The 26,364-nt window shown below is 41.5% G+C and overlaps 1 protein-coding gene across 2 annotated transcripts in view; it reads right to left on the bottom strand.

The window, feature by feature from the left end:
• anos1b (anosmin 1b) overlaps nucleotides 1–26,364 on the bottom strand; it is a 45,069-nt gene that overhangs the window by 6,622 nt on the left and 12,083 nt on the right. For both annotated transcript variants that reach the window (XR_011692092.1, XM_071486211.1), the window contains exons 3-9: nucleotides 15,082–15,144; nucleotides 14,186–14,393; nucleotides 12,265–12,449; nucleotides 10,548–10,677; nucleotides 4,696–4,789; nucleotides 3,975–4,218; nucleotides 494–632 (exon numbers count right to left, since the gene is read on the bottom strand). Coding sequence is in view for 1 of the 2 variants with exons in the window: in XM_071486211.1 (XP_071342312.1) it covers nucleotides 494–632; nucleotides 3,975–4,218; nucleotides 4,696–4,789; nucleotides 10,548–10,677; nucleotides 12,265–12,449; nucleotides 14,186–14,393; nucleotides 15,082–15,144 (1,063 nt within the window). In the remaining variant the exon portion in view is untranslated. The remainder of the gene's footprint in view (nucleotides 1–493; nucleotides 633–3,974; nucleotides 4,219–4,695; nucleotides 4,790–10,547; nucleotides 10,678–12,264; nucleotides 12,450–14,185; nucleotides 14,394–15,081; nucleotides 15,145–26,364) is intronic.

Below are 26,364 nucleotides of genomic sequence, written 5' to 3' on the forward strand. Positions count from 1 at the left end.
TGATGAAAGAGAGATTAAACTGTTTGGACTCATTTCAAAGCATCATGTCTGAAGGAAAGTTTCGTCTGTCTCCTCCGTCTCTACACAAGATCTTTGGAGCTCAGCCAGAGTGACCATCAGGTTCTTGGTCACCTCTCTTACGAAGGCCCCTTTCCCCCAGTAGCTCAGTTTGGTCAGGCAGCCAGCTCCAGGAAGAGCTGGTTGTTCCAAACTTCTTCCATTTAACAATTATGGAGGCCACTGTGCTCGTGGGAATCTTCAATGCAGCAGATTTTTTTTTTCTGCAGGCAGTTCCTTCCTCCTCATGGCCTGGTTTTTGCTCTGATATGCATTGTCAGCTGTGAGACCTTCAACAGGCGTGTGCCTTTCCAGATCATGTCCAGTCAGATGAATTTACCACAGGTGGACTCCGATCAAGGTGCAGAAACATCTCAAAGATGATCAAGAAACAATCACCACAGAGCCTGATTAAGAAGACAATTTGTTTGTTTACCTGTATGAGTTATTGTAGTGAAAACAGTCTGAACTCTGGGACTCTTCAGCCTCTTCTGACCCCAGAAGGCCACAGACTGAACAGACAGGAGGTAGGAGGTGGCAGGCAGCAGACCCGGCAGCCACAACTCACACTGCGCCTGCAACACATCAAAAAAGGAGACAATGTATTCATAGACACATCTCCATCTTCATCATCCTCATCATCATCATCCTCATTGTCCTAAGCGTTGTGTGTGCCCCACTTTGTGACTGACAGTGCAGACCTGTTCTGCATTAGCCTGCTGTTTGACTGACAGCTCATTAACAGGCTCTTAGTCAGTCAGGCCTGTCGTCTGTGTGGACCTGAGCTAGTCACAACAAAGAGATGCTTGCATGATAACAAATCTGTGTCTGTGTGTGTGTGTGTGTGGTTCTGTGTGTGTGTGTGTGTGTGTGTGTGTGTGTGTGTGTGTGTGGTTCTGTATGTGTGTATACTTAAGACAGAATGAGACAAAAGCAAGTTAAAAGCAGTTTCTTGGTGACCTGCAGACAAAATGGGGATGAAGTGTTTCCATTACCCCAAAGATAGACAAAACATATGGCCTGTACAGCTGTACACATATGTGTGTGTGTGTGTGTGTGTGTGTGTGTGTGTGTGTGTGTGTGTGTGTGTGAGTGAGAGAGAGAGAGAGAGAGAGCGAGAGAGAGAGGCCTGGATTTCTATTTTGGTGCACACTGTCAGTGGACATTATATGTTAGAAGCTGATGTATATTTAAAAGCTCTGATTCAGCAGAGTTTTTTTCCATGTTTGAATACTTCCTCCAATTTCCCCAGTTACTTCAGGTTTAATGCTAAATCCCCCCTAGTCCTGCATAAATTCCTCATTGACATGATATATGTTTTATACATTTCAAGGGAATATATCATCATGTGCTAATGGAGAGTAATAAAATATCAATGCTTTGCATGGTATGAAAGCTATTTTGCACAACGTAGCAGTGTTATTCTGGTTCCTACCTACCTGTTGTGATGCTGCTGTCTGTGTGTGTGTGTCTAGATGCAGCTGCAAGTAGGAAACACTAGTTAGGGGGCCTCATTTAAATTCCAGGCCTCCCAGCCAAGCAGAACAGAGGACCAGACTACAGATAAATGGCTCCACCAGGCTCAGTCTGGGATCGCCATTACTACATAGGATAGTTAGGCCCATGAGTGTGCTCGCATTAAAACCTTAAAACTCTGGTGTTTATGTTTTTATTTATCTATTTACGTCTTTTCCTGAAATTCTTACTTCAAAGTTAAGTGGATTTGAGGATGTGCAAAAAGTACTTTCATTATTCATTGTTTGGCCTGTTTACTATTTACTACATTTGAAGACAAAGTATCCAGTTACTCACTGCACAGGCAGTCATAACTCTTATGTCAAAGCTGTAATATCTGTTTGTGTTGTTTACTGTGATTATGTGTATTTCACTGCTGCTGACTAGACTTAGCTGTATTCTGAACATCATCATCACACCCACAATCAGGACAGCAAAATCCTCCCTTGACTGTTATTGGAGCCTTAGATGTAATTTCAAAAGTACATCAAGAAATCTGTTGTATTTCTAAAGAATTTAGAAGCTACCTTTTGAGCCTAAGAGCAAGGAGATAGCAATGATTCACTCTCTAACTCTGTGAACTTGCCTGAGATCTCATTGTTTTCTTCACCTTATGCATCTTACCACACATACATGTTGTGCTGGCAGCTACAGAGCTGAGCCAATAGTCCTATACCAGTCATATTACTCTTCCTTCGCACAGATATTTGCAACCATGAAAGCTGATATACTTGCTCACTGGTGAACCTCTGTGTTGTAGTGACGAGCATGTTGTCAGGACACTCCCAGATGCTTTGACTTGAGTTAAACACATAATCCAAATGCAGGAAAGCCACTTCTCTGTGCTGTCAGTCAATCTAAATGGCTAAGCTGTCATGTCATTCCTGCGCTGTGAAGCCAGACCTACATGTGCTGTAGCACTCTAACAAAGTTACGTCCCATGAAGATAATGCTGTGTCTGCCTGAGGACAATATTGCATTTTCAGATCCACAAGGACCATATGCACAAAAAAAGTCTGTTAAAGACCTTTCTAATGGGAAAGCGTGCCAAGCGGCAGTTTAAAAGGTGAATATGTCAAAACCAGATCTAAAATCCTGCACATCAAGAATTATTTGGGTGAACATCACGGCTTGTAACATTATAAAACCACATCCACAAAACCCAAGTTATCTTTAACAGGTTTTAGAGGCATGTAAGTTTTATGTAAGTATGCAACTTCAACAATTACACAAAACAGCAAGACCATGTTTTCTTTTTATCACCTCATTTTTGCTCATTATATAAATCCACATCCTTAATTGAAACATCTGGGTAGTTCTTCTATGTCTCCATCTAATTCACATTTGCAGGAATTTTTATTGGACACAGGTGGTTCAGCAGGGCACTCTTTAATTTGAAGCTATTTTTAATGTATAATATTAAGAATGGATGTAAAGGCATCTTAAATGGCATTACCAGCCATTCCTGTGCCGTGTGCTGTTTCTTGTTTACTTGTGTAATGTTGTAGCTCAAACATACAAAAGACGCTGTGATCATTTTAAACAAGAGCTCACGGTAGCTGTTTACAGAACCTGTTCTGTTTTTCTCTGCACTGCAGAGGCCTGTAAAATCACTGCAGTAATCACAAGCAGAATACAAGGGATGCACGCACGTGTTTGTGTGACGTGCATGTGTTTACAGGCCTAGTAAAATTTCTCAGGTGCAGCTATAGATCTTGCATGTGTCAGTGTGTGTGTGTGTGTGTGTGTGTGTGTGTGTGTGTGTGCTTGTCTAATTCAGTCTCTGTGAGGACTAATTTGAATTTAAAACTGAGGTGTTTAAAAGTGGAAACGTTCTTGGCTGGTACTCATGTCAAAAGGCCCGTTTTAGGGTTAAAACTTGTTTTTTTGGGCAAATGATAGAATTTGTTAGGTCTTTTTTACCTTTGGACTAAGTGAAGCTAGCTGTGTCCACCAGCTTCTAGCTAAGTCAACCCTCCTGGCCTTACCCTTTTACTTACCTTACAGACATGAGTGTGGTAGTCTATGTCGAGTGTTGAACTGTTCCCTTCAGGTTAAAATTAGGTGGTGAAGCAGGTTTGTCGGTCTACATGTGTGTGTAAGCCTTTAGACAATGTGCAAAGACTACGTTACAATTTAACTATGAATGGGATATCATGTGTATCATATAGTCAGTGTGTTTGTGTGTGTGGATTTCTATTGCTATAATGAAACAGGGATCTGCCACAGGCTGTAGACACATCCTAAAGCTTAAAGCTGACAGGAGTGTGCAAAAGTGAATATTTCTGAAGCCACTGAATGTTGAGTGCAGCATTTGGATGATTGTGTGCCTCCCTTGTCGATACAGTCAATGTCTGTGTTCTTGTATTTAGTATAAATATGCATACAGAAAATGTCCTTACCCCCTGAGTCACTCTGCTGTTGCTCTCCTTTTTCCCCTGTTCTGGCGTGTGTGGGTGTGTAGGCCGCGTGTGCATGTTTGTGTGAGCTGTATGTGTGCGTCCATGTATTGTGTGTGTGTGTTTATGTGCTGTGTGTTTATGTCGAGACATCCAGGTGACTCTGTAGCTGTGGACGGGGAGGTCTCCCTCTCTGGGGGGCTCCCAGCGTAACAAGACCGCCACTGTGACCCCACTTCCTCTTCCCCTACAGACAGAAAACAGGAAGTTAAACAACATCCCAACATGGATGTAAACAAATTCACGGTAATAAGGTGGAAAGAAAATTACCTCCACTGAGAGGTAATACTTGTTTGCCCTGTTCAGTGTTGTTCACAATCTTTACATGTACATTAAGCCACTGATATTTTATGTCATCATGTTGAACTAAATATACAATTTACATCCTCACCTCTGTTATCAAATGCTTTATTGGAATGTGACTGTTGATCCAAGACATGGTCTAAACTTTATATGATCTTGTTTTACATAACGCTGATATATATGAGTGAACAAGGAAGTGTAATTTGCATGCAGCAACACAATCAGGACAAGGACTGTCCATCCATCTGACCACAATTTATGACTGACAGCCTACAACAGCAGCCTGCAGTGTTGGAAGAACACATAGCAACTAACCCCCAACAGGTTCATCTGTTTAATCATCGCTCTTCTATTTAGATACCTTTCTGTGAGCTGGGATCCTGGTTGAGAACTCATCCACTCTAAAGTCTGGTTGCTCACTCTGATGTTCATTGGAGGCTCTGGAGGTGCAGGATCTACAGAGAAAGAGAGAGAAGGAGAAACATGCAGTAAGAGAGAGGTGGTAGAAATGATCATCAAACTAAAATAATTACCACTGCCATTATCATGATGATTTCAAATGACAAGGAATATCAGATTTGTTGTTGGTCTTCTAGTCCTTGGCCGTACTGGTAAGGAAGGATTAAGAAGATGATCTGGAGATATAACATAAGGACTTGAGGAAAATATCTACTTGGAATTTTCTGAGCAATACTGCGGCTGTGACTTAAATTGTGATTATTCTCTATCAATTTAATTACAGTACATTTGCATAGTACTAAAAATGATACGTTCAAATTTCCAAATCACACTTGTCCAAGATGCATACTGGATTATTATTGCCTTCCAAATAGATTTCTGTATCTTCTTCAGCAAATAGTACACATACTTGCCTGCAGAGCATATCAACCAGACAACGGCCCGTTATTTTTTTTGTTCTTTTGCAAAGGTAGGTAGGTAAAGATGGATAAATTTCCCCACCACTGTTGCCGCTGTGGCAGGTGAAATCAACAGTTTCAGGCATAAACCTTCTGTTAAATTGGGATTCTGATGTAAAATCAATTAATCTGCCCCATCATTGATGGGTAATTGGTGCGGAGTTCATGATTCCTACCAAGCAGAGCCTGTTCACCAGCTTGACTGAATTGTCTAATAACCACAGCAGAGCAACATATAGAAGGCAATACTGGGGGGAAAAGGCTAATTTCCTCATGGTCTCATTCAAGTCTACAAAGCCAATTTGATTTAAAGCATCAAAGGTGAGTGATACTGGAGAAGCCTGAAGCCTCCCTTTTCAGTAGCTACCACAGCACAGACCAAAGGCGACCACCACTAGCCATTGTTTGCCTCCAAAATGAAATCCTGAGGTTGCTGCTCTTTCATCGCTGGCTCTGTATCTCATTAGAGACTCAAATCCCAATCCTGAATTTGATTAAAACTACAAAATGTACCCGATTAGAACTACATCCCCCATGGCAGGCCTCCCATACGCCCCGGGCTGTGCTTGGCTGACCCAGATGCAGAGATCAAAGTTGGGAAAACATATTAGGGCTGCAAGCTCTGGCCAGTTTGTGTGTGCACGTGTGTGGCGTCTCAGTCTCACTCTTTCAGTGCCAGCAGTAAACTAGATCAGAACAAAGACACACACTCTTCTCTGAGGCCATTTTCACTCTGTTTCTTCCTCAGTCAGCTAGATTTCAGTCTATTGTTTCATGAGATGAAGACATCAAGATGAGTTTTCTGATCCAGACATTCCCTCATAATTACTGCTGGCAGGTCATGTGCAACCCTAATATCTGTACGAACAGGAAAGTGGTGTTCATATTCAAACTCTCTCTCTGGTTAGCATCAGGTCACAGTGGAGGAACCTCAACCATTTCTGACATCTGCCAGCTTCCTGATTTGTGACCCCTGACCTCCAACCCCTGACTAATCAGAACAACGAACTGGAAACACAAGACTCTGGCTGCGATCAGATGGTATTTGGAATGTTTAAGTGTGTGTCTTTAACCTTTAACCCAGCCACTTGAAATACATACAAGACAGCACATACTCTCCCTCTCTCCCTCTCTCTCTCTCTCTCTTTCTCTCACACACACACAAACACATATTTGTGTACAAATTTCATAATAGTTCCTGTATATCTTAGCTTTATAAGTGCATATTCATTAAGTAATTAAAATTAAATAAACTTCATTGAAATAACTTGAGTGCAAATGGGATTTTAAAAAAGGATAACTGGTAATCAGTAGAAAGAGTCCAACATTTAATTCAAACTAAAATGATGTGCAAAAAATGAATCCCTGCTGAATCCCTCCCATGAAAACTGCATAGTAAGTAAAAGGAAAATACATAAAAAATCACTGAAACTTCTGTTTAGTTTCAGTCTTTTGGGCAATGGCAACATAAGTGAGTTTAGCTCTGTTCCTCATGAAACTGAGACCACAGCACAGTACACGAAGTAACTTTGTTGTGGGGAGTGGGGGCAGAGGGTGAGGAGTTCAGGTAGGCTGAGGAGGGAGGAGAAAGAGAGCAGGGGGAAGGAGAACATGGGGGTTAGGAGCAGTGGTAGAGGCTACTTTGGGAGGTCAGATGGAGAGTTGACCCCCCAGTTCGCTCAAAGAGCTGGAGGAATCGTCTCCATTCAGATTTCCTCTTCGGTCTTCTCTGAGCCTCCTGCATCTTCTTCTCCAGATTCATAAATCTGTCGGTGAGTTCATCCACACATTTATCTCTCTTGCTGTCCCTCTCCTCCAGAACCTGCTTGATGGTCATGAGGGACAGGTTGGAGGTTTCCTGCTTGTTCTCAGCCAGGAGACGAGACCTGTCCTCCTCCCACCGGCGAAGTGACAATTCCGGGTTATGGTCAGCCTGGGCCAGTGCGAGCTGGACTTTGGCAGTCTCCTCAGCCTCTCTGGAGAGGCGGGTCTTATTTTTCTAGCATCATCTTTCCTCATGTTGGCGCGTCAGCGATAAACGCCCTCTCCCTCTCCTCCTCAGTTGTCTCAAGCTTCACCTGGTCGATCCTCTGGACGAGGGCACGCTGCTCTTCCTCCAGCTCTGAGACCCTCTTGTCCTTCTCACCCATGATCCTATTCAGCTCTCTCTCTCTCTCAGGTATTTGAAGGACAGCCTGTTGGGTCTGATGTCAGCCTGGTCTTCATTTTTCTTTCTCTTGCCCCTCTCTTGTCCCTCCTCTCTGTACTCTTTTGGTGCACTCTGGATTGCAGGAAAATTAAGTTGCAACCAGGACTTCAGGTCGAACCCCTCTTGGACAGTTGAGGCACTCTGGGTGTTGATGGCCTGAAGCCCTTGGACTGGCTCCGAGGCTGCAGATATCTTCCTAACCGCTAGCAGTAGTCTACCACAGTCACATTAGGCTCAGTATCTAATCGTCAGCCTGTGAATATTACTCCTGATTCCTGCTGAATGTAGACTTTTGAGAAACTCGCGGCTGCAATTTGGTTAAGTTAAAAAACTTTTTGTCAACAATTGTTTTGTATTTTCAACTAAGTATTTTTATTGTTGGTTGGTTTATTTGCAGTATAAATACACACAGAACATTAAAATTATTACCATACTAAGTTAAATAAAAACAATTCTCGTAACACCCATTAGGTCCTATGCAACCACATGTTTTGTGTTAGAGCAATATGTTACATATTAGTTGGTGGTAATTTGATTAAATGCAACTTTATTTAGGAATGTGCTCCATTTGAGGACAATATAAACTAAAATATTAAAGGGCTTAAAACTAGATTTTGACACAGGGCCAGAACTGGGAAACCTGTATTTGATAGATAGATGACTTTATTCATCCCCGAAGGGAAATTAGCTCAAAAATTTGAGGAGCTGAAACTTCTGAAAATTACTTAAAAATTACTTTAAAAAGTAATTAGTTGAATTTATCGGCAAAACTATTTTAAAGATTAATCAAACTCATGTTTTACTAGACATTGTTGGAAAAATATCTAGATAAGACGCACTCAGGTTGACTTATCTTTGTGCATAAAACCAGTGGAGTCTCTTTTAAAAGAAGTCAAAGAACACGAGTCAGGTTGAGCTGGACATCTCATAAACTTTCATCATTCCTCCAGTATTCCTCCAGCGCTGAGACCCTGCGTACTCCCGCTGCTGAGTCCCCATTAAGAGATGCATAGATATTATTATTGCCCATCACAACACAAAGCCTCCTTCCTTTCTGCTCTTGTAAACAACAAAAGAAAAATCTCCCAGTCCACCCATACTCTGCACTCTGACACAAACATGTTGGCTCTCAAGATGAACGTGTGACAACTAATAGAGTTCATGCACAGAGGTTTGTTATGTTTGTTGAGGTCATACTTTAAAAGCATTTTAGGAAGCTCACGTGTAAAGTCTTATTCCTATAATGACTGAAGCATAATCAAAAATACACACACATATACATATACACACACACACACACACACACACACACACACACACACACACACAGAAAACACTGATACCACTCCCATGTCTGTCAGCTGTATACAGCACACTGTTATAGAAAGCAGCCTCTCAGCTTTGCTTAGTATAAAAAAAACTGAAGTGTGAAAACTGTAATTTCTGATCTTAAGGGGGCGGGAGATGTGCAGGACAGTTTCTTGGCTAGAAGCACTAACTTCTTGAAGTCTTCACTGGTAGCCTGTTATGCAGCAACCACCCTGGAAAGAGGGGGAAACAGCTAGACAGGCTCCATCTCAGGCAAGTATCCAGCGAAGAATTCAGAAAGTTACTCCTCCAAGCCAAGAAACAGTTACACAAATAACTCCCACCCCCTAAAAAACCACAAGGTAGTTTTCACACTTTGTTTTTATGCAAAGCTAAGCTAATCGGCTTCTGGCTATAGCTTTAATCTGGCAGCCTTAAACTTAAATTATGTGAGCCGAGCATAGAAGGGTTGCAGAGGAGCAACCTGTGCTATAGACCTGAGTGTCAAGCAAGCTGACTTGTCCCTCCAGCATCCTGTCAGGAAGTTTTCTCCATCTTTTTTCTTTCAGTTTGATTGTCTGTCAGTTTGATTACACATTTCTGCTGCCAAAAGTGATCTTTCAGATTCCCTAATTTCCTTTTACTTTTTCTTTACACTGTGGTTTGCTACATGTGACACTGCCTCCAAGCGGACACATACATTACCACCCTTAATCCATACAAGTATAAAAGAAACACACATGCAAATATTTCCAAAAAAAAATCACCCATCTACATTCACCTATGTGCAACCCAGAGGTGCATGACTCCAGCTTGATATATACCAGACAGACGCAAGATTGGTATTGATCTTCTCATCTAACTAGAATGTGCACAGGCATATTTTCCAAATTTCCAACTTTTCCTTTAATATGCTGATGGGGCACCAGGAGCTGCCAGAAAAGGTTAAGTTTGCCAAGGCACAGGTTGTAATGTTTATAAAACTCTACTGGAGGAACAGAGAATTCCACCATTTGGTGTTTGTTGATGGCAGTGGAAAATGCTATCTCAGACACCTCTTCATAGTCTTCTATAAGTGTATCACTGATAAAGAGCCTTTTTCCAAAGCTGGGTCCAACCTGAAGTCATTATTCACATACATGCTCTAGCCAATCCTGGCAGAGGATTCATATCACTAGCCAATCCTGGCTAGCCAAACACCAATTGACCTGAGTCTGCTAAGCATTAGAGCTAGGACCTCTGGTGTGTGTGTGTGTGTGTGTGTGTGTGTTTCTGACTGTCTTACTCTGACTTTCACCCTGTCTCACTGACCAGCACCGGGGATTTCACTCTGGCACCAAACCAGCTGAACGAGTATGTATGAGTATGTGTGTGTGTGTGTGTGTGTGTGTGTCTGTACAGTATGTGTGAATGTATGTGCAATGTGCAGTTGTGTGTATATTCTGTTTCCTGCCTGTGTTTTATGGACTGCCTGATAATTTTCCTGCTGTGTGTACCTTATCCATCAACGCTGAGTGTAAGAGAGAGAAAGAACAGTGAAGGAGAGGAAGGGAAATGTTCCTGAGTTTTGGTCTTTTCCTCAGAGAGGTGTAATATCTCTTGTTAAATGACACAAACGGAACCAAGGAATCTGTGTTTTGCTCTGTGTCTCATGACAGAATATCAAAATTCACAGACGGGTAATGGAAACATGCAGCAGGAATCATCGCCTTCTGTGGGACACTTGTAACAGCTCTCTGAAGAGAAGCAGAGTATGTGTTCTGAGTGTGTTTGTGTTACCTTTACTGGAGATGTAGTGTTTGCTTGGCGTTGTGAAGCCTCTGCTGCCGTGGCTGTTGATGGCTGCTACTCTGAACTGGTACCAGCGCTGAGGTCTCAGATCGGACAGAACCACATCTTCAGACAGGGTCTACAAAAACAAACGCATCATATAAAATAATGGCGGGGTGCATGACAGAAAAAGACTTTTTGTTTAAGAGTTTACAGACTCATTACTTTCCTGCATCCAAAAGATAACAATATACTGCATGATTCAGATTTAAAAACAAATCCACATGACCTACAAAGGTGAATATGACATTTTTGAGGATAAGATACAGAAACTCGATCCCAACAAAAAGATTTAGCTTTTAAGGACTAAACCTTTTAATCTTGACAAATAGGTATTTTCCCCAAAGAGCACATGAACCTAATATTTAGAGGAACTGTTACTGCAAATTAAGAAATACTCAAGTTCACAAATACAGGACAGTTTATATTAAAGGAAAAAAAAATCAGACAAAGATCTGCACACTGCACCGAAGGCTCCCTGCAAATGTTATTGTACTGGGAGCAACAGTATCAGTGCAGTATGATTTTTGCCTTTAGTTTTTTTTTTTTGATCCCACACTAGTATTAGTTCTTTGGTATGTGTTTTAGCTGGGTGCACTTAATAAAGTGCCAACTGAGTGTACATATTATTCATATTCTGTCATCTCTCACAAAACCATGATATATCTTCTTTCAAAACATGACAGAGCTCTGTGCAGTTTCAAACATATGAATGTCACAAGTTAATGAGCTGGAAAGTCAGATGAGCGTAGTTGGATTGGAATTCCATCTGATAATAGTGAAGTTTAACGATTTGCCCAAATTATGGTTGAAACTGCTAAAGATTCACATGTTTTGTCTCCCTGACAGTGCAAATGTAATCACTGCTTAAAATCTACTCATCCACAATCACACACACATACACACACACACACAAACACACACACTCACAGACACGAGCTGCCATCTATTTAAGTCCATAATGAGCGTTCAGTCATTCAGAGTCAGCCGGTGGAACGACTGTGGCTGCCTGTGGTTCCTTTTTAAGCTCTGCTTATTTACCTAACCTCACACAGGCACACACACATGGGCGTACAGTGCACACACACACTCGCATACATACGGTTTACCCTGGCAGAATGGGAGACTGGCTGGGGTGGAGAGGTTTAGACAGCAAGGCAGCAGACTGATGAGGTGGAAACAGAGTCTAACATCCATCTCCATAGCTGAGAAGTTTCATCATTCGAGGCAAATTGAGAGTTATGAGGTAAAGATATGTTACAAACTTTGCGGTGTTGCTCCACTGTTGAAGGCACCGGGAACCATTTTTATAGCTTAGTGACTCTACAACTGTCTAAGTTGCCTTGTTAGACAAAAACAGCTACATGCTGTGTTGTTAACATGGTCTTGTTTTTCTATTTATCAGACTGCCTACATCACTATCTCTTTAGCTACTATCCCTCAATAATGTAGAGAGGATGATTGTAACAGGATGATAGTGTATGTCTTCGATTGTGAAAAGATGACTGACAAGATGATCAAAAAATAAATATAAGAAATAAATGTCTTTATCAGGCACTGCACACCTCATATCAACTCGATGAGTAGTGTCTATATAATCTATATCTCAAACAGTCTAATCCTCAAATAAAGACCAGGGATGAGAGGTGAGTCTGCTGGAAGTTACCATGGCAACAGTAGTCCATGGCGTGGCATGGTCTTCACTGGGGTGGATGCCTACGTTCCAGCGGGACTGAAGCATGTAAATGACCGGCTCCACGCTGACATTGAACTTAGACACCCACAGCACCTTCACGTGGCCCTCTGAGTCCTCCACAAAGCTCATCTCTCTGCGAGGCTTCAGAGGAACACCTGCAGGGGCCAAACAGAAAGGAGAGGGCACGTGAGCAAGAGTTGGGGTTGACAGGATGCCAACACCATCATATTTATCCCAGTGTAATATAAGGAACATATGGTTGGTTGGCCTCTACTCAGGCTGAGTCTCGGTGCAGGTAACCAGGTAATTACATGAGGTCACCAAACTAGTTAGACTAATAAGAGCGATGATAACATTTTTCCTGTCTATTCCTGTGCAACTAACAGGTGATGTCAATCATCTAGTCTGTACAGGGACACACACTCACACACAGAGAGGACATCGAATCAGCCAAAACAATTGAAATCACCTGTGAGCCATGAATGTGCAGGGCTCTAAAGTCAATTAAAAACTACACATTAGAGATTAGTCTGAATTAATTCCCGGCTATTGTTGTCACCTTATATGCACTAAATCTTAATCTTGGTTTTAAAATGTGCTTCAGAAAATAAAAAAAGTATCACAGATTTGGTGTAACAAACATAAAAATATAACACAAAGATGATGTTTAAATACCAGTGACATTTAAACACTGTTTCTTTGTGTTAAATTATAACCCTATTATGCCCCAATAATCACTACCTAGGTGTCTGAGGCGGTTCATGTTCCTGTCTATTTCCATGCAGACTTGAGATGGGGCCGTTAGCCGTGGTTGAACCACGTGGGACATCAAATGCAGTCAAGCAGGCACCTTTTTAGCCTCTTTATTTTGTTAAGGATCTTCTATTTTTGTTGGTTGGGGTTAGGAAGGAGGAGAGATGATTGGTTAAGGTTAAGGCATATCAGGGTAAGACAATCAGAGGCAGAATAAGGCAGGTCATACCTTCGCTTTGCCCTCCTGGGATTAAAAAAAGATATGACCTGCTGCCCACCGACCCTGTTGGTTTACCTCAATTATAATGCAACATGTATTGAGAGTTGTCAAATTCAGTTTTTAAATATTTTAATTTGAAAATCAGCTGCATCATTACGAACGTTTGTTGGAAATAAACTAATCTATGAGTGAAATGTCATATTTGCCCCATCTTGAATATATCTATTATATTAATATATATAATACTGAATATATAATACTATATTCATGCCTCAGGCCTCTGTAGGACCAGAAGAATCTGCAAACTTCCCCTTGACAAACAACGTTAATTTATAATGGTCAGACATTCTGGCCTAAAATATCTGCTGCAGATCAGCTGTGACAGTTTACAAAAGAAACTACTGGTCCATAGAATACTTACAAGGTGAGAGAATATAATAATTTGCATGTGTGGATGGACTAAAAACGCACAATTATGTGATTCTCTCGCCCTATAGTCTGTGAGCCAGTATTGATCGCAAAATCTGCATCTCTTCTTTGACTAATGTTAATTTCATGATGAACCGTACTCCCTGAAGTCAAGGAGCAGAAGTTAAGTGACAGTGTGCAAATACTACTGACCCATTTTGGGCGAACTAAATATGCTTGAATAGTGTCACATGTCACCGTTTATAACACAGGGTGTGTCGCCCTTCCTGGACCGGATATTTTAAAAAAAATAACTGGGGCATAAATTAAGAGTATACCCACTTCTCCAGACACCACTACACCACTGGTTCATCGCCACCATTATCATCATGAATTAGCCAAGTGCTATTCCTGCTGAGACCATCAAAAACAATTCATTCTCTGAAGATAATCTCCCTTAAAACCCTCACAATGCTTCAACAAGCCTCGACCGGCTCAAAGTGAATTTACCTTTGTATAGATTGGCTGGAGCCTGACAAGTGTGTCCGCAGCCATTGGAGCAGCACTTTCTGGGGGAGGGACAGTGCTGGTCTGACGAGCAGCTCTCCACGCAGGCTGCAGCGAATCCAGTGGCTCGCTGAGGCGGAGGACAGTCACCCTGACGAGACGACCTCAGAGAGGCCAGAAACTCCCTGCTTGTCACACACTCCGTCTGTTTCTGAGAGAGAGGCAGCACCGGGGAATTATTATTATCATGGTTGACACACAACGGAAATAATACGTAACACACATAAACACACACATGCGGGGCAGAAAAACACACAGTGGAGGTGCAAGTGTTTCCTTTGGTAAACTCCTGCTGACTCTTTGAAGGCAGCCCCTGAGATTCGGTCTGAAAGGGGTTGCGTGTGTGTATTTCTGTGTCTGTGCACATGGCTGCAGATTAGCAAAGTGTAAACACAAGCTTTAGCTAACAGATCAGAATTACCCTGTGTTCTTGACCAGCCAGCCAGTCAGCCATCCAACCTGTAACATGCTTCAGCTATTGTGATGAAAAACTAATCTATAAGGAAACCACTGCTCTGCAAACAATCATTTAAGGCCACACACACACACACACACACACACACACACACACACACCTAATATACACAAAACTGTTGCACACTCTCACATGTATACATTCAAAAGCCCACAAACATGTTATTCATTGCACCCATACATTTGCACAAACACACACAGGAATGCTCTTTCATGGCACACACACAGTCTGCAAACTGAGCCTCGCGGTGCCAACGAAAGCATGTTTTTAGTACATAAGTGACACTACCACCAAGGCTGTTGTAACACACATGCACACACATGCACACACACAAACATACACAGTATGTACTGTCTTATCTTACCTCACAGGACTTTGGAGGCAGCACCTTCCTGGTTTCCCACAGTTCTCTGCATGGCTGAAGGCACTATACATCAACACACAAACAGATGAGGCTTTAGGAACAATGAAGTAAGGCTTTTACAATTACCTGTTTCATCACACGTGATAAAATGAGTGAGAAACTACAGCCAGCAGCTGGTTATCATGCCTTAGAGGGGAAATGGGCAGAACAGCTAACCTGGCTCTGTCCAAAGGCAACAAAATCCATCTACAAGCTCCTCTAAAGCTCGCTAATGAACACTTTATATCATGTGTTTAATTTGTTCAAAAACTTGGGTGATCTGCAGTTTTGCAGGGCATTGTGAGCTGGACTCTTTCTTGACTGGGAGAAGAAACTCGCAATCCTACAGTCTAGCACAATCCGGTGGCAAATAACAATTATTTCCATTATTGATTAACATGCTGATTATTGTCTTGATTAACTGATTTGTCTATGAAATGTCAGAAAATAGTGAAAACCTGTTATATCTTCAAATGTCTCATTAATAATAATAATAATCAATCCAAAATCATATTCAGTTAACTATTGTGTCTGATACAGAAAAACATCAAATCCCCACATTTGAGAAACCAGCGAGCGTTTGGCATTTTTGCTTAAAAATGGACAAAATGAATATTTGATTATTAAAACAGATGCTGATAAATTTTCAGTCAGTTGACAAATCAATTAATCAAATAAATCGCTGCAGCTGTACTCCACTGGTTGCATCACAACTGCTAAGGGCCAAAAAAAAAAAAAAAAAATTGTAATATAATATAACTGTAAAACAGTTAATCGTTATTTTTGCATTTTGTTTTTTGTACAGATTAAACAAACTGGACATAAAATGTAAATTAGTGAACTACCGATGTGCTGATAGGTAGATCCTGTTACCTGTGGACAGCGTCAACTGTTCCCCCCTGTTCCCAGGCTGGGTGTTACTGACTGTATATTTACTGACACTTCTGAGAGTGGTATCGATCTTCTAATCTAACTGTTTTCCAGAAGGTGAAAATTAACGTAGGTGTCTTTCCCAAACTGTATAACTATTCTTTTGAATGGCTGTGGTTTGAAGAAATACAGGCAGAGAAAGTGTAGGAACAGGGATAAATGACAACGTGTCAGAGGGTTTTAGCATATGCAGAAACCGCTCTCAGTGTTTAAGCAGGTAGAGAACACACAACAAAAACACACACTCCCAAAGCTCACACTGCACGTACTCATCTGGTTTGCCACCTCAGTGAACTGGTGAGTGATGGCTCTTACCAAATTAAAACCAGACAACATATAAAAACTGCGGTTTCACCCCCAACCTCCTCCCCCCTCCCTCCTCTCTCCCCGTCTGTCCGTCTGTCTCCCTCAGCTCCCCAGCGTGCCTGGCTTCAATCATTCCTCCAATTTATTCCATCTCACCGATTCCAGGAGAACAAACAGAATCAACAAAAAGCCATAAAAACTTCATCTCTACACTCATAAATGGCTACCGTTGGATGAAAAAGACTTCAGGGTTGTTTTAAATAGGTTTGCAGACTGACAGCTATGTGTTTTTAAAATGACAACTGTGTGGGCTTTGAGGGTTGTCATCACACTTTAACTCAGCATTAAAGACAATGTAAACTTTGTTTCCAGGTATAAAACACATGGCGAACACTACATAGTAACTAAGATTCATAGAGCATCAACAAACCAAAGCCAGTGAGGCCACATGTGCTGGTTTCATAATCAGGGGGACATAAAATGGAGTCTCAGCATGGAGCGTGATAGCTGTTTAATGTTGTACAGTCGCTTCATTTAATTTAAGTCATGGAAGAAAAAGTTTGGGTTTGCTTAAAGTGATACTCCCCCCAACATCTACCTTCTGAGAATTAAACACTCGACCCTGCAGGCTTGAAATGTGGCTGCTAGTTTGCAGTTTGTTTCTCCACAGAGAACGAAAGGCTCATCTCAGGTGAGTTCCTGTCAACGTCCTCTGTCATTAGTACTGTCATTGAAGCTATTAGTTGATTATTCACCAGAAAGCTGAATTATCAGTTTTCAATTTTCTTCAATCAAAAATTCAGTTTCCAGCTCTTCATATGTGACGATATGATGCTTTCCTTCTATGTATAATCGTTAACTGAACATCTTTGGGTTTCAGACTGTCAGTAAAGTCTGACATTTAATAGACACAAACAATTAAGTGATTAGTGGAGGAAATAATCAGCAGATCAACCAATAATAATAAAAAAAACCAAAAAAACAATTACTACACCCATACAGCAGATTAGTATTCATGATTAGACTGTGTAACACAACTCACATCATTTGATGTTCATTAATTGTCACGGGCAGCGTACATCCAACAGCACTCAGGGTAGTCGTGGTAGGGAATGTGATAACTCTGCTCCATTTCATTAGAGTGTGGTGTTACATATGAAACAGTGGGTGTGGGTGTTTGGATGCCATCAGTTTAGGTAAGCAGCCTCAGTGATCGGAGGAATATGACTTAATACTTCCTTGAATCCAAGCTGACCACAGCCTTCATTCTCCATGAAATACCAAACAAAAACCTTTCACATTTGAAGCCTAAGTTTGGTCCAAAAAAGACACAGATCTGATAGAAGCAAGACTTTAAGCTGTTTTCCCCTTTCTCCACTGCTTGTTAATGACACATTTCTCAAGCTGCTGGGTATGCGGAGACACAGAGACTGTCCAAAGCACACACAAACACACACACACACACACACACACACACACACACACATACACAATTGTAACCAGATCCTAAGGTGTGATATGTTTCTTCAAGGAGCTCTCATGGGTCTCCTCACTCGGCCACGTGCTGGGCTGAGCTTAAGGTTGTCAAAATCTCCCCAAAAACACCTTTCTCTCTCTTAGACACACACACACACACACCAACACATTGCCTTTTCCTCCACTCCCCAGTCTGAAACCATCTTGCATCCAAACCCAGCCCACTCTGTGCTCCCTCCTCTCCTCCTGTGCTCCGACTTTGATCTGTTACAGACATGTTTAATTTTTCATTCTTATCCTCTTGTCGTTTCCCCTCCTCCTCTGCCCCCTCCATCCCTTTCTGTAATCCTCTGTTCTCTTTGTCTCCTGTCTTCACATTATCACTCCTCCTCTTCTCCTGCTCGACCTCTACTCTAGTCTCTGTGATGCTTTTCTCCCCTTCCCTCCCTGCCTCATCTCTCCTTCTCTCCTCACCTCCTCTCCTTCCTCCTCCTCTCTCCAAAGCTTCTTCTCCTCCACAGCTTAAACCTCCACTGAAGTTCATTGCTGGGTGTTCACCTAGTGTGGAAGTGTAGTTTACACTTTGCCCTCAGTATACCCCTGATTGTTATCTGACAGTGTAGGTGCACACAGATGTTGTTTTCCACATTTCTTCCGTCACTTTTAAGGCTTCTTTTACAGACAAGGTTTGTACAGAACATCTGTGGTGTAAAGTAAATAAGTACATTTACTGAACACCAATCACTTGCTAAGGAACATCTCTACACCTGATTTTTCATGTAGTTTCCAATCAGCCAATCACGCCGCAGCATCCAGTGAGCTGCAGCTTTGTGGACGGAAACACCTTTTCAGTGAGAGAGATGAGAGGAGAAAGGCCAGACTGGTTGGAGCTGACAAAATGGTTATGGTAACTCAGATATCTTTACAACTGTGATGGACAGAAAAGCATCTCAGAATGCAGTAGCCTGGTCTGATGAGTCTGGATTTCTGCGGAGGTACACAGATGGTCAGGATTATGCATCAACAGCATGAATCCATGGACCCAACCTGCCGTGTATCAACAGTCCAGGCCGGTTACGGTGCTGTAATGGTGTGGGGAATTATTTCTTGGCACACTTTAGGGCCCCTTAAAACCAACCGATCACTGCTTGAATGCCACAGTCTGTCTCAGTATTGTTGCTGACCACGTGCATGGCCACAATTACCATAATCTAATGGCTTACTTCCTACATGATAATGCACCATGTCACAAAGCAAGAGTTGTCTCAAACTGGTTTCATGAACATGACACTTCAGTTGATATTTGCTTCTTTTTTTTTTTTTTTAAGTGCCTAAGAAGTAGATCGCTCAGCTTCTCTGCTGCTAATGCATCGGAGCTGAAAACACTGTTGGTATGTCTGTGGTACACACCTTACACTCTCAAATATCACTTGGATGTTGTAAATCACTTCGAAGTACATGCGGTGTATTTGTGTAAGAGGAGCTGAGAGACGAAGAGACACTTTTGGCCTTGAAGGTGACACGATGAGTTATGTGTGAGACTGAGAGAGCGCAGCAGACACAGCACAGGTCAGAGGTCAGAGATGTTACTGTTTAACACACCAACACACTGTAACAAGAGAGGTGAGATTAATGACTGTGCATCTATATGCATGCACAGTTTGCATAGGGGGGTCCTCAGATATCTGTATAATAATTACTCATACACACACAAGCACACACACAGAGACACACACACACACACACACACCTAGTCTCTCAGCCCTCCTCTGGCCTCTCCTGCTGTTTTATGGCCTCACCTGCCACGATGGAGGGATGACAGCCACACTCAGTGAGAGGGAGGAGAGGAAATGGGAGAGGGAGGGGTGGAGGTGAGGGGGGGGATGTGGTTTCAGAGTGGATGGTGGGGGAAAAGAAGTGTCAGTTGAAAAGGAGAGAGGAGATGAAAGACAAACAGTGAAGCAGGTCCAGAGAAAAGGGAGGGAGAGACAAAGAAAGACAGCCACACACCAGATGTGCTCACTCTCCAGACACGGTCACCGGTTCAGTGTGTGCGATGTGAATAACTATTTATGGTAATTCATGTGTTCAGCTTGTCATCAGCTGTTCAGAGTTTATTTTATATTTTCTACATACTGTCCCAGCAGGCACCAGACGTCAATATAATGTCAAGAAGATGTTGAACTCCAGTCGGGCAGATGCTATATTTTAGTTGCAAATGAAAATCGGATTGATGTCAAGGCCAAACGTTGGCTAATTTACATTGTGGCGTTTGGCAGATGTTGCGTTTTGCTCATGACTAGAATGTCAGTATTTCATATGCGAAGATGACATCGGCATGGGGTTTCCCGGTGGCTCATCTGGTCGAACGGATACCATTTAGGCTTAGTCCTCACCACAGTGGTTCTGTCTCTCTTTTAATGTGACTATAATAAAGGCAAAAAGCCCGGAAAAAAAGATGAAGATGGTGTCAGCCTGAGACATCTGGAAGATGTTGGAATTTGGTTATTTATCAACACAACTTAAAACTGACAAAATTTCAAAATCAGCTGTCGTCAGTATTCTTCTTGAAACAGAAGTTGACCTGACGTTAAAACCTACATTCAACCAAATATTAGTCTCTAAGGACGTTGGTAACCAGCTGTTTGCCTTCAGGGCGTAACATTTGGGGTTGATTATTACTGTGCCATACCTGAATTTTGGTGCCAGTAGCAACGCTAATAGCAAAATAGTACTTTTTTTATTCAGCAATAATTTTTTGAATCCTACCTGTAGGTAGGGTACTGTACAAGAACTCTGGTTTAATAAAACAGTCTACGACTGACAATTAAAAGTTGAATATATTTTTAAATTTAAAAGTCAGTAACTTACCAGTAACTAAGCCGGTTATGAATTTAACATGTCTGCACAAGTCTTAGATACTGCTGATGCCAGTACATACCAAGAAAGTGCTGAGGTTCAATAACCAGCATTAGCAGCATTTTTAAGCATCAATGTGAATTAATATCAGTAGTAACTCAGTATCCACAGTTGAGATCAAATTTCAAATCAACATTTTTGCTTCCTGTTGCAACAAAGGATGATTTTTTTTTAGTTCTTCTTTTTCACTGTCAACACTTTTGAACACACAAAACATGTTGTGAGTGATCTTCCAGTGGCTTCTCTCATCTTCCACCATCAGCCACTTTGAGAGCCTGAAGTGAGGAAAGTAGAAAACCACCCAAACAACACACACACACACACACACACACACACACACATATACATATACATGTATCCTAAATATTGCACAAAACGTTACATTCCTAATCACATATGATAAGATGTTTGGTATCTCTGCAGCCATTTTACTTCCATGAGGCCAGAATATACATTTACATTCTTCTTTCAAGACTCATTTAAGCTCTTCAGGCAAAACTGAACTAGTTAGTTGGCTTAAAAATTAAATTATGATCACTGATTATTGATGTTACTGTAGAACATCCAGCATTTTTAATCACAGCATTTAATGCCATATGCTTAAATGTGGGCACAATAGAAAAAAGAAACATACATGGGACTGAAATGACTTGACTTTCCTCAACAACATTGAAACTACTAGATGTTCAGTAAGAACTTATGTATTAGTATTAGCATCATTATTATATTACATCATAAGTTATATATACCAATGATATAGTGAGAATATATGCAGCTGCACTTATATGTGCCAAATCAGATTTTAAAGAGCATTTCAGAGGGCACAAGTGTTCTTGCTCTATATTTTGAATATGTACACACACATATGTGCACGTACACACAGATACACAGACAGACAGACACACACACACAGACACACACACACTTCAGGCTTTGTGGTACTTGAGTGAAAAGTAGCGGAACAAATTCCTAAAATCCCTTTGAAAAGCATGTTAGACTTTTGCCAGACCTTTGGAAAAACATGTAAAACAACCAGGGCTAACTTAAGTCAGCAGCTTCTCGGAGGAGAGGAAAGGCTGCAGGAAAGAGAATAGAGGAAAAGAAAGAGAGATGTGCAGGAGAGTCAAAAAGACAAACGCCTGCAGATAGTTCAGTGGTTAACTTCATCACCTCTCGAACCACATGTGCCCACACAGAGACACAGACTGAATCCTGACAGAACTTTCTCAACCCTAATCATTTCCTTTGGCGTTTTCTCTACATTTAAAACAAAAAATCCAGCTACTAAAGGATGCTGGAGTGACTAGGAAAGGAAAGGAGTATGGACTCAGAAAAGATGGATGTGCTGGTGACAGGTGGAAGTCAAAATACTTCACCTAGATGAGGATCAATATATAAAAAAAGGACCAGATTCACAAAACTTTGTGCATTCCTCTGAATGCCCAAAGGAGGATGAGCTTGCATTTCTGACAATATTATGATCGCACTGGCAGAAGCAGACATCATATTAAAGTACTGGACAAGTTTGAACAGCAGAATGACTGGAGATGACTGTGGGAAAAGTAAGCAGAATTAAAAATGGTGCCAGTAGAAGATATGCAAGCTTACGCAGGCTAGCAAGCTGTTATTTGCAGCTGTTGTGCTGGGTTGTGCAAATTAAGCAATAAAAACTGAGATACTGAGATGGAGGAGACGGGGCTTCAGACTGGCATATGGGGATGAATGTCTGATAACTGAAACCCTTTCCGACAGATTTAACCTCCTGCAGTTTAATCAAAAGACTGTGATTGTAAATTTGATTTAAAACCAACATTTAATTTGCAACTGAGTGAGAAGCAGCAGAGATGATCCAGCGCCCTCCAGTCTGAGGCCATGGCGCTCTGTGGACGGCCCCCACTGGGATGAGAACAAATTGCTGCTCCAACTAAAGGAGTTTAAATATCTTTGGGTTGTGTTTGTAAGTGAGGGTGTGACGGTGAGTGTGTTCAAAGCTGAATTGGTGCACGCAGACTGTTATGGTCTGAGCCTGAAAACAATGCTCATAATTTACCTGTCGATATTCAGATCTGTGCAAAAGTTTTTGGCACTAAAAGTAAAAATGATGTCATGAATATATTTTTATTGATCAATTAGCTTTGTACTTAATGCAGTAAATAGAAAAAACAAAATCAAATCAATATTTGGTTCCAGTTCCTCAGGACACTTTCACACGGAGGATGGTAGGTTGTTCCAAGCGCCTCTGGGAACTTGTTCACAGTTCTTCCATGAATTTATGCTGTCTCTGTGTCTTCTGTCTCTCCATGTAATCGCAGATAGACTTGATGATGTCGAGATCAAGGCTCTGCACTGTATGTTAGGGATCAATGTCATGCTGTGGAGTGACCAATCAGGCGCCTCCCTGATCATATTGCATGATGGAGAGGAATCTGGACAGCGACAGTGCCAAAACCTTTTGCACAGTACTGTATGTTCCAACCCTGATGTTCATGAACTCTCAGTAAAGATTGAAAGGATGAGATTGTAGTAAATTTTCTTTATAGCTTGTTTGGCCTCACGCTTAGGGAAACCACCTGGACATCTCCATATGGATATATACCAAACAACCAACCAAGAGGATGAAGGAGGGACTACATATCCCACCTGGCCTGGGAATACTTAAAGAACCCCCAACAGGAGCTGCAGGTCGTGGCCAGGACATAAGGACACTTGTTTAGCCATGTACCGTCACAACCCACATAAGTGATGGAAAACTGATCAGATCACTACAGCAAGAATTATTCCTGCACTCTCAAACCAAACAACCTCTAATAAGTTGTAAGTTGACAGATTGAACAGTGAAGTTTGACCCTATTAACTCGAAGGAAGGGTGGCGGTGTTCGGTAGCCTTCTGACTCGCAGTATGGGTGAGAAACAAACCACACAAAAGCTAAGATCACAGAACTATTCCAACTGGTATTATGGGTAATGTGTAACCTCTTCCTAGATCCGCTCCTCTGTTCTGCATCAGACCTGTTTGTTAGTGGCCATCCCACTGCCTCACACACCTGGTGCACATTACTGCGTCTACTCTGCGTGTTTGTGTGATCTGCGTGTGTGTGAGGGAGGGGAGATAAAAGGAGGAGATGGACAGATGGAGGACTTGAGCGAGGACTGTAGTGTAGTTTTAGTGAACTCCCATGTGTGTTTCCATAAGCGAGAGTCCACTGATGATGTGACACAAACCACATGTGACGGGGCAACATCTGCCTTGTGTGTGTGTGTGTGTGTGTCTTCAATAGAGAGAACCTGAGCCTGGAGGAACAGATAAAGCACCGCAGTGGACGAGATGCTGCTCGCTTTTCGTACATTTGAGTTTCCTGTTTCGATTCCTCTTGAAATAATGAACCACTGGGAGTTTCAAGCTCCCTAAGTGACATGGGAACATTAAACTCACCCTCTTAGTTTCACATCGAACCATTTTGTGTGAGTGGGTGTGTAACTGTGAGAGGAGAGATTGACTGTGTTACACACATTAAAAGCTCAGTGAGAACAACCTACATCAGTGCTGCTCCAAGTTTGGATGAGGACCTAAAAGGGAGTTGAGGGAAAACTAATACGAGTCCCCAAATTATTCTGTAAAAATCTCTGTCAGAGGTTATTGAGTATGTTACACTGCCAGTGGGCTTTATGAGATCCTGCAGTGGAATGCAGGCTGAGACCAAGTCACATTTAGTTAGATTTGCCTAACTAATAGCCCTAAAATTGGGTTTATAAACATAAGAAAAATGTAGCTCCCTAGAGTAAAAGTCTGAAATTCACACTGTGCAGAGAAGTGTTTTTCCTCCAACAGATCAGCAACTAATGACCAGCGGACTCCCTGCTACTTCCTTCCCTCTGACTCTCATTATATATATATATATATATATTTTTTTTTTTTTTTTGTCTCTCATGAGTATCAAACCTCAATATTGTTGTGGTAGCAGTGTCAATAGCAACAATTATTAAAACTTTCAACTAACAAAAGCTGGCATTGGATGTCAGGCCAGGTTTGAGAACTTGTAACTTATTCTTTAATGAGATTTTGTGTTTAAAACAGAGTTCTGGTCTGGGTGTTCATTAGACAACATTTCATATTTGACAGCTTTGGCTTCTGTTTATGTTTCTTAAAGTATCCCAGTCTGTCCTTATCTTTCACCTGTCTTGTACCGTCTTATATTAAATATGCTACTGGCGCTACATTTTTGTTATGAAATAATAATAACAAAGTGTACTTTCCAGACTTTATAACAACAGCAAGGCTCCCAAGGTGCTTAATCAATAAAAAAAAGAGCCCTAAACATCTCCCACACATACTGTTAACAAATATACACACCTTGGGAGCATTAAACAGTTCTGGACTTCCTCTGCTGTATAATTCGTTATTTTGATTAATCTTGGCAATTATAGCTGAAGACTGGGATATGTACTTTTCTGTTCTAATTTATTTTTGTTGGCCTGCCGTGGTGACTTTTACAAATTGGGCTGTATCCACTTTCAACAGACTGTAAAAAAAAGTAAGAATTAATAACTTTGCAATTCAAACAAGCAAGAAGAGACACTGTGCATGTCTGCGCAGTATCAGGCTGTCTGAGAGGAAAATTGTGGTCGGCTCCCACCCGCCAATTTCTGAGACTGTTTGTTGGACCTCGGTTACAGTATAGTGCCACACTGGTATTCACACATGTACAGCAACAAGACACAAAGCCAAGGTAATAAAGTTTAGACATGGTTTTACAGAAGAAAATATTTTCCGTTTTCATACTGTGTGTGTCTTTGTTGAACTGTGAATATCAAGTATAGAAACAAAGGAGGAGAGAGAAGGAAGGAAAACAAGGAAAGAAAGGGTAGAGATAAGTTTGGGTAAGGTCAGGGGAGCTGTGTGTGTTTGTATTTTTTGTCTGAGGTGCTGAGGGGGGGGGTTAGATATAACTGAAAGGTTATGTCTGATGATTCGCTCAGTGTGGTATCCCCTGCAACGGTCTGTGGGTGGGAGTTTTGGGGGCTGTTGTTGACATTAACCCCTGCTAACCCCATTACACACACACACACACACACACACACACACACACACACACACTACTGAAATACAGGCTATACAGAAAAAAAAAGCTCTCACTGTCTGTTTCTACCTTTTCCTTTATCTGACTGTCAAGTGAATTTGTAGCGAAGCTTAGAAATGTTGCGAAAAGTAAAATATGGCTCAGGTGTGCTTCCAGCTGGGTTGAGGCTTTTAAATTGGTATGAACCTGAACACAGAGTTCAGAAAACACATCAATAACACACCAGACAGAATCTTTCAAGACCTCATTAATATTAAAGTGAGTGAGTAAAAGGTCAAGCTGGACACATTTTTTTTTGTTGTTGTTATTTAGTCCTTCTGAGCTTTTCTGATCTTACTTTATTTAGTGATAAAAATTTGTTTTTGAATGTATGGTAATATCTTTTTATTTCCAACACTGATCCTGAAAGTACCTTTTAGTCCTGTTGAATTATGGGTACATGACGAACCTGATCATTTGCATTAAAATATGGTGACCGAGCTGCAGCCTCTGTCTTATCCACCCACTGTCTGTGTCTCTGTGATGGCACCAGCTC

The sequence above is a fragment of the Trachinotus anak genome, unplaced genomic scaffold (genome assembly GCF_046630095.1).
Source record: "Trachinotus anak isolate AG129_WGS33_773 ecotype Australia unplaced genomic scaffold, CSIRO_AGI_Tana_v1 ptg000010l, whole genome shotgun sequence".
Taxonomy (NCBI): domain Eukaryota; kingdom Metazoa; phylum Chordata; class Actinopteri; order Carangiformes; family Carangidae; genus Trachinotus; species Trachinotus anak.